Here is a 9,854-nt window from a genome sequence, read left to right as displayed (position 1 = left end):
CACACACACACACACACACACACACACACACATACATACATACATACATATATATATATATATATACATATACATACATTTATATATATATATATACATACATTACATTAATGTAATAATGTAATATATGAAAGAGGATGATATGAGCTTGTGCTAAACAGAAAACTGAGCGTGAAATCAGCCATTCAAAAATCTCCTAGCGCCTCAGGACACGTAAACCCTACAAATAGCAGCATCTCCACACTCCAGCTCAGTAGGTGGCGGTGTTTTACCTTTAAGCTGATTTGCCAACTGCTAATAATCGTTAGAAGAACACAACGACAACCAGTCCGTCCTTTCAAACAAAAATGGCAGCGCTCGTGCCGGAGGTGTTGACGAGTACACACGTGGAGAAAATGAACAAGAAAAAGGTGTATATGATCATTCATTGCTCTGGCTACAATGTTATCCGCTTTTACATATCGGTATAAATGGCTTTGTTGATGTCGGATGTTTACAGTAAAGATGTTGTCAGAAAACAAAACTCATTGCTTGTTGATTTCAGAGGCTTTATTATTTATTAAAAATTATTCTCAACAATTGTTCGTGATCTTTTTGATAGAATGGAGTAAATCTACTGCTTACAAAATGTACTGTGAAGCTGATGGTATCATATATCGTTAGCTAATATCATGGTAATTTGTTTTACCATAGTGTACTGAATAAATGTCATATTAACTATAGGTACTCTGCTGTCTAACGTTACATGATATTCCTATGGATTTCAATGACTTGAATACACTTTTGTAATGAGCATGCTTTTAATTAATATTCATTGTTATTTTTTAGGCTGATGCATTTGTCACAATATTGTAATGAAGATCTTATTGATTAGTGAAGTTATTAAAACAAGAACTTTAAAAAGTTTAAAATAATATTTTATTATTATGCTTTAAAAAAAAAATTCTTAATAAAAAGTATGATTAATGAAAACGCATCTTAATTCAATGTAGAAACAGAGCCGAAGTTAGGCGGATGTAACCAATGAAAATAAAACAAACAAGACAGGAATAGAATGAAATAGAGAGTTGCAGACACTCATGAATCTGTATTTCTAAGAACTAGATTTTTCCTTATCATGGACAGTCTTATTTGTTATTTACCCAACAAGGTAAACATTTATGAATTTGATTGGCTTTTTCTCACTCAGCCTCCAAAACGCTATTGGGAGGAAACGGAAAACACAGACCAAAGGAGACCAGAGGAAGAACAAGGTACAGCTGTTCAGAACCAGAATAAATCAACAGTAAAAGAAAGGTCATTAAAAAGGAAGAATGGTGAAAGTTTGGAGGTAAGAGTATTTTTCCATTCAGTGAAATATTTTAACAGTAGTTCTCTAGTATGCTGTTAAAAGCTTGAAATCAGAGTGCTTATAATAGTTAACATTTTTTGTGAGTTTTAAAGGGGCATCAAGTGGTTTTTGTTTGTTGTGCCTTGTTTCACTGTGTAGTATACTGATATCTATGAGCACATATGGAGCATCAAACAAATAGAAATATTGATGTGTTGAATACATGAATGGTACTTTGGATAAATACGTTTGCAGTTATTTCTTTAAAAATAATATTTATATTTTATTATTTTATATTTATTATTATATTATTGCAGTTATTTCTTTCAAAAAATAATTTAAGCTCGAGTTAGAATTTTTGCTAACAATTAATTGTCATACAAATAATTGCGAATGATTAAAGGAATAGTTTGCTGAAAATTTACTTACCCTCAGGCCATCCAAGATGAGTTTGTTTCTTCATTAGAACAGATTTGGAGAAATTTAGCATTACATCACTTGATTACCAGTGAATTCTCTGCAGTGAGTCCAAACAACTAATAAAAACAAACAAACTCATCTATGTCTTGAATGGCCTGTGGGTATATTAGGCTGACACTTTTTGCCTTTATGTATGGATCTATTATACGGGCATCCAATTTTCTCCAAACTTTCTGTTCACTTAAGATATAACTGACTGCGTTTACAAGGATTCTCACTAAGACATGCATTCAGGCATTCTTTTTAATGTATTTATCTGTTCAAGTGCAATAAGATGTGAATGAGAGAACTCAGATTGGTTTTCGCACACAGTCTGAGAGGCTACTTTGAGTGCACAGAAAACCGTGGTCAAGTGCCAAATTGAGTGCTTTCACATCGTCTTGTACTTAAATGGTTTGAAATCACTTGAATGTTTAAATTGACAAGACCTAAAAACACAGTTCTTGTTGTTGAGCTCTGTTCATACACAAGAAGTCATTAAATTATATAATAAAATAGGCCTAATAGATTTTCTAGAACAGAAGTGTTCTGTTCTGCATATGCTGGACTTTTGCTATTAAGCCAAAATATGAGTTAAAATGTGGATTTTTTTAAACAATTACTTTAGAGTTTTAGAGACATATGATAAACAAAACTTACTGTTCATAACAATTATAAATTTAGTATTACCTCATGGGTGGACTTGAATAGGGTTAGACTTGGTCCTGGTGCCCCAGCGCTGTTCGGCATGATGTTTTATATCCCCGACAACCTCTGTAGTCCCATTTAGACACATGTATTTAAAAAAAGCAGTTGCTAGCAAGTAGGAACTTTAAAAAAACAAATAATAAATTACTGATGTATTTTATGTTGTAGAATAAAACATGAAAATATATTGAGCTTGCATTAACCACAGACTTTATTTTAGGCATTTAACCAAAAACCCATTCCAAAAAACTATAGACTTCAGGAAGATGGAACAGGAAATGCTAAAATGTTTGTTTCTGGGTTTTGGACTACAAAAATACGCTATCCCTGTAGTGCTCAACAGAATAGAAATGTGTAATTATGCTTATCTGAGGAAAAAAATCACTATAAAGGGGTACCTTGATTACAAATTATTTAGGAACCACTGCTTTAAAAATGAATTTTCTCATATTTGGATGGCAAAATAATGAAATTTAAAATGCACCTTTATTGTGGTTATCTCAAATAATTGCAATCGATCAATTTAACAGTCACCAACATCCTAACTTAAGCAGTTGTATTAATTAATTGTTTTAATTGCTCTTTTTAGTTTCACATGTCATTTAAATGCTTCTGCTTCAACTGTCTGGCCTGATTTGGCAAAATTTGGCCATAGTCAAAAAGTCAGTATTTCAACTTTCTGTTGGCTTATGTTGTAAATTTAGAAAAAGGACCCTTTTTCTGGTGAGGCTCCTATACCACATAAGCAACTCCAGAAGTTTCAGAGAGGAGAGAAATACAAAGTGGTAAGTCCAAATTCTTCATAAATAAAATAATAAAAAAAGTGTTATACTTACAACATCGTCAAAATGTTTTCCTATATTATTTTAATGTTTCTGTTTTGAGTTTATTTGGCATGTAAAAATGGATGCAAGTCACTATTAGGGGTGGACAATGTGAACAAAATTTTTACATCTCTATATTTTTCTGCAAACACTTTTGAAGTAATTTTTAACAGTCAGCCCTGAATTTTAGAGTTTTTATTAAAGAAAACATTAAAAACCTTACATAGGAATGGTATTAAAACACAAACCACTGCTTTTTTATTGCTGGAAATAAGATACCATTGAAATGGTATCTACTGTATAACCAGTGGTATATCTCAATACCAATTTCGATACCACAGAAATTTTTTTTTTTACCTTAATATGTTGATAATCAGTACTGATGATGAAAACATGAAAGAAACAAAACTTTAAATATAATTATATGTAAAGTTGCACACAAATGTCTAGGAATGCCATTTGACTGTTTTCCACAGTAAATGATATGGTAGTTCATAGTTTTTTAACATAAACCATAAATTTGACAGTTATTTTAGAGTAAAATTACATATAATGTGATGTTACAACCATTTACATTTTTTCGCTATATATCGGCTACTACCCGAGACAGTGCGGTTTCCGTAAAGAGCGCGGCACGGTGGACATGATCTTCGCAGCCCGACAGCTCCAGGAGAAGTGTCAAGAGCAGAATAGTGAACTGTGCACCATCTTCGTGGATCTCACCAAGGCTTTTGACAATGTCAGTCACGAAGGTCTAATAATTAATAATAAATAATAAAGATAATGCGCTTATGTCAAAGTTTGGGTGCCCTGACAGATTCATTCTGATGGTACGTCAGTTCCACGATGGCATGATGGCTCATGTTCTGGATGACGGAAAAGCTTCAGAGGCCTTTCCCGTCACAAACGGCGTCAAGCAAGGGTGCGTGTTGGCACCGACCCTGTTCAGCATGATGTTTTCAGCCATGCTGTCAAGACGCCTTTCAGAACAGTTCCTTGGGAGTCAGCCTGAGATATAGGACAGATGGGAATATGTTCAACCTGCGAAGACTCCAGGCTGTCACCAAGATAAAGGAGACTGTGCTACGAGACCTCCTTTTTGCTGACGACTGTGCCCTGAATGCTGGATCAGAGCAGGAAATGCAAGCCAGCATGGGCAAATTCACAGCAGCATGCGACAACTTCGGCCTCCTTATTAACACAAAGAAAACCGAAGTGATGCACCAGCCAGCTCCAAAAGCCCAATACCAAGAGCCCACCATCACAGTGAAGGGACAAAAGCTGCAAGCAGTGGACCAATTTACATACCTTGGCAGCACCCTCTCCCGCGCAGTGACAATTGACATCGAGGTCAACTACAGAATTGCCAAGGCAAGCTCTGCATTCGGCAGACCAACGTGTGGGACTGCCGTGGAATAAGCCTTGCTAGAAAGCTTAAAGTATACCGGGCAGTAGTGCTGACTACCCTGATGTATGCCAGTGAGACTTGGACTGTATACAGGAGGCACGCTAGGCAATTGAACCACTTCCACACGACTTGCCTCTGCAGACTTCTGAGGATCAGGTGGCAGGACAAGGTGCCAGACACAGAAGTCCTCTCCAGAGCAGGCCTGCCGTCAGTTCACACCCTGCTGATGAAAGCCCAGACACGCTGGGCAGGCCATGTTGTAAGGATGCCAGACCACCGCATACCCAAACAACTCTTCTATGGTGAGCTGTCTCAAGGAAAGCGATCGCACGGGGGACAAAAGAAGCGATACAAAGATACGCTGAAAGCCTCTCTCAAGTCCCTGGATATTGACACCACCTCCTGGGAAGCCCTGGCACAAGACCGATCGACATGGCGCACGCTGATCCACCAAGGCTCCGTAAAGCCAGAGCTGCAAATGCTGCAACAGTGGTGCCCACACATGTCTGCCCGACATGCGGCAGATCATTCTGTGCCCGTATCGGCCTTACCAGCCACCTGCGGACACACCGTGGACAGCCCACCCCCTCTTCGAAAACGATGGACGAACATTAAATTAAACAACCATTTACATTTTTTCGCTATATATGGCAAGGTAACATAGTTAACCAATTAACAACCACTTTACGGTAATTTTATGTTACAATTTTGAAATAAATTCACAGTCTAGTCTGTAAGACACATAGTGAATAGAATTTTTTTCAGTACTAAGTGTGTCTTTTTGTGGTTTGACAGCTTAAAATCTATGGTACATAAATGGAAATGGCATAACATATCAACTTCTCTAATCTTCAGTTTGTTTGGTCTCTTCATTTTTTTCATACACCAAACGTGAGCACACAAGTACATTATAAAAATGCGAACACGTTTTTTTCCCTTGTTGCAATATGGTGGGGGTAAACCTGACCTGGACACGATTTTAGCAGATTTTGTGAGATTCACCCAAATAACTTAGAAACATCATCTGAATCTGTACAAGGACTGCTTTTCATGTTTTCAAATGATTTCACTCTGCTTTTATGTGTCAGCCTGCAGGAGCCCGTCAAAGGCTGAAAGAAGCCATTATATCCTCTGAGGCCATGTCTGAACTCGCTCAGAAACAGGCTGCGAGATATGATCTTTTACTTCCAGAGGATGCTGGGTAATGCAGTTCACACATTGTCATTCTTTTTTTCATCTGCCACATTGACTATAAACCCTCAGAAGTATTAAAAGAAGAGTTCAACAAAAATGTAAATTGTTATTACATCACCTTCTTATAATTTTAAATATGATTTTCTAATGTGTAACACAAAATGAGAAAGGAGAATGTGAATGTCCAAGCTGCTCTATTTCTATACAATAAAAGTAAATGTGGATTGTGACTGTTAAAAGTAGCACAACAAAAGTAGTCCATGTGACTTTGGTGCTATATTGCAAGTAGTGGTCGACCGATATAGATTTTTTGACTGCTGATATCTTAAACAGCAGGGTCACACTATTTAATATAAAGATAGTAAAAACACATTTATAAATATTTGTGAAAAGTTCCATTTAAATATTTAAACTCAGGGTCAGTGATCAATTCAAACAGAGGAACGGTCATGCACACTCATTTTTACGCAGTCTACAAATGCCCGCTAAAAGTTCTGCATAATAATTTATTAGTCAGAACTGTTTAACAGAGACAGTAAACTAGAGAATGGGAGCTTCGTGCACTCAGGTGCTGGCGTTCTTGCCACCGTCAATGTAAAATTCCCGCTTCCCTCAACATATTGGCCAAACAAAAATATCAGCCAATATATCTTCTTTATCTTGTTTGAATATGTATCGAAATAACTTACAAACAGTGTTTTTAAATGTGTTCCACACACAAAGAAGTTCTGCAGATGTAGTGGTTAAAACAATTCTGCTTTAGCTTGGTACACACGCATACCAAACCAAAGTTTTCGTGGCAAATGCGTGTAGTTACACCTCTAGTAAGTAGTCGTAGCAACTTATTGTCTAACATTATGTCCCAGGGTTAGTTTACTTAAGAAGTATTCAGCGCATGCATTCCCTGTTGATGAGGTTCCAGTGGGCATGACAGATTTTGCACAATATTTTATATTTAAAATATTTAAAAAGATATAAAAATATTTAATTTATTTTTAAGTGACTGATTAACGCATGGGCCTACCGGGCACGTGCCCAGGGCACTAGACCAGAAGGGGAGCCCATGTGAAATACCGCTCTCCAAGGACCATGATTTCAACAAAGGGGATACCTCGGTTTATTTATTATCAAGCACTATTATAACAAAGCAATGTTCATTTTGGAATTGTACATTGTAATTTTAGTGATTTATTTTTGATTATTTATGTATTTATAATTATTATTATTATTTGCAGTGGGAGATTTTCTATAAAATGTATTTCTATAATAAAAATCCGTTTGACATCTCTCCTTACAACAAATGTGGAAGCAAAATGGCTAAACAAAAAAAATTAACTACAGCCATATTATCTTCTCAAGTACAGACTTTTTATATTGCAGTTAATTTGTATTTTTTTTAATGTATATATTTAGCATCAAACATCTCTATATCCGCTAATAAAAAGTTTGTTAATCAACCAACAGTTTGGGGTTTATGTGACGTAAAGTTAACCCTGCTTTCTGGACTCTCTCCCCAGAAGCCTTGTACATTCATGTATTGCATAGAAATGGCCAGCTTGGACATTTTGTTAAACTACTGCTTGTGTGTTGAACTATTCTTTATTCATCTCAATTAGCAAATATGCACAAAAAAATGTACACACACAACACACACACAGCTCATAACTGTCTGTCTGTCATCAGCTTCCTGGAAGGAGATGAGGATGAAGACACAAACACAATCTCTCAAGATGACATAGCAGATGCAGCTGACATCACTTCTGGATCAAAGGTGATAGGTCAACGATTTATTTTGAACACTACTGTTTATTATTAACCTTACTGGATTTTGTAGAGCTTGAAAATCAATATGTTGAAATGAACCAAGTATGTGGTATCAGTATCCCCTTTCACACATAAATTAACATTAAGAGATCATAAACGGCTTTTTCAAAAGTACCGGTAATCAGTTCTGACAAATTTCAGTTATGAGAAGTTGTTACCAATAAATTAATATTGTTGCTATGTTTGAACAAGGCATTGTACCATGTCTCGTGTTTTTAAGAGCAAAAACATTTACGGCTGTGACTTGGATGTCAAAAATTTTGTCAAATTTATCCAGGGGGATAAAGAAAATGGTGCAGCATTTAAAGGTAATTTGTGATGATTAACATCACGGAGTCTACTGGTGTTTTGATGCTGATATATAATGGTCTGGAACTGGTAAAAAGACGCAACGCTGTTGCTTGTGTTAACAGCATATAGGGTGTATTAACCAGAAAAGTCAACCTGGTAATTTTGCACTAATTTATTGGGTTTAATGTGTGAAAAGAGCTAATAAATTTCACAGATGGATGATTTCATGGTTGCTTTGAGATTAATATTAGCATTAATATTTTAATAATTGCAAAAAAGCAATATCATTCTTGACCAGTCAATCAAATTTTTTTGTGTGTCTCTAATTTTAAGTTGATTATTGTGTGGTTTCAGTTGGCTAAGTGTGCCAGTAAGAAATAGCAGTCTTAGATTTACAGACATTCTTTTTGCAAATAGTTCAGTGAGATTTTTGTATGAACAAGGAGTTCTATAGCAGACGGTATGGCCCACACAGATCTGAGTTTACCATCACCGAGTCAGTTTTGGGTTACGTGAACAGACAGAAGCAATTGAGCTTAAATCCATAAAAGAACTGGGGCAGCAACTCTGAGATGGCATTAGCTAATCCTTACAGTATTTATTCATCTTTGTTAACGTTTAATTAATAAAACTACAACTGTTCATTGAAAAAATTAAATACACCAAGGTATTAATTTTACGTATAGTAAAAATAAAAAGCCTTTAATTAACTGGGCTAAGTCATTAAAATTGTTAAAAGTGTAGATCAGATTTTAAAAGTGTAGTTCAGGGCCCGTATTCACTAAACATTTTATCGTACCACTAAGGGTTTTCCTAAATAGCAGTAAAAGTTTTTAGCTAAGAGTTTTCTCTTAAAACTATGGATGCACCGATACCATTTTTTCCAGTACTCGCCCGATACCGATACTTTTATTTTTGGTACTTGTCGATACCGAGTACCGATACCAATATTTTTATTGCATTTGTACATTTTTTAAATATTGGGTACAGAAACCAAAAGAGTATGTATAATGTTAGTTGGTTAACTTTATTTGTCAAATAGATAGTCAAACATACATTTATTCAGACACCAACATTTCTCACATTATCACAGTTTATTCACTATAGTTTAGAAAATGGTAATAAATTATAACAAGGAGTTAAACCGAGTCAGAACAAATTCAGCTTGATAATGTTAGATAACTTTGATAGAAAGGTATGTAGCCTAATGGATTACAATCAACCAAAAAGCAGACAGCTGTTAGTATGACAGTATTTACACAACTACTAATCAATAGTCGGGCAACCCTTAGCCTTAATGACAGCCTGTAGTCTCCTGGGCATGCTGTCACCCAGCTTCATGCAAACCTGAACTTCAGTTTTTTTTTTTCCCCAGACTCGGTCTGAATAATTTTTGGTCCCAAATTTGTATCAGTTTTACTGGTAGTCCACTGTATGAAGAAATTTTGGGTATAATTTGTCACAGTTTACTTTATTTTGCTATCCTCACTTACATAAATTAACTATAGTGTCCTGCACCCACTAGTAAGAAATATGGTATCTGGTCTCTGAATAATTTTTGGTTTCACTCTATATCCTTCTGTTATTTTCACACTTAATTATTCCCATTAAAATGTATTTTAGAAGTTTTTGTTACTTTCACTGTTCATTTTTTTATTTATTTATTTATTTGCTCTATGGTACATCATTTTTAATTTAATAGCATTAGAGCTGCTCCATTGCAGCAGCTTAGTAATGTAAACATGCTTTGCTGTAATAATGCAGGGAACCACTCGCTATAAATCTCCTAACTGATATTTTCAGAAATAGAAGTCGC

At 35.5% G+C, this 9,854-nt stretch overlaps 1 protein-coding gene across 1 annotated transcript in view; it reads left to right on the top strand.

The window, feature by feature from the left end:
- Positions 1 to 267: 267 nt before the first annotated feature.
- wdr46 (WD repeat domain 46) overlaps positions 268 to 9,854 on the top strand; it is a 32,054-nt gene continuing 22,467 nt past the window's right edge. Inside the window, exons 1-5 of the mRNA XM_016459677.1 lie at positions 268 to 410; positions 1,190 to 1,330; positions 3,202 to 3,282; positions 5,818 to 5,930; positions 7,607 to 7,694. Coding sequence (XP_016315163.1) covers positions 348 to 410; positions 1,190 to 1,330; positions 3,202 to 3,282; positions 5,818 to 5,930; positions 7,607 to 7,694 — 486 coding nt within the window. The 5' untranslated portion in view covers positions 268 to 347. The remainder of the gene's footprint in view (positions 411 to 1,189; positions 1,331 to 3,201; positions 3,283 to 5,817; positions 5,931 to 7,606; positions 7,695 to 9,854) is intronic.

Source organism: Sinocyclocheilus anshuiensis, unplaced genomic scaffold (genome assembly GCF_001515605.1).
Source record: "Sinocyclocheilus anshuiensis isolate Anshui unplaced genomic scaffold, SAMN03320099.WGS_v1.1 scaffold2823, whole genome shotgun sequence".
In the NCBI taxonomy this organism is placed as follows: Eukaryota; Metazoa; Chordata; class Actinopteri; order Cypriniformes; family Cyprinidae; genus Sinocyclocheilus; species Sinocyclocheilus anshuiensis.
Note: the sequence above shows the minus strand (reverse complement) of the source record. Positions and strands in the feature narration are given on the sequence as shown.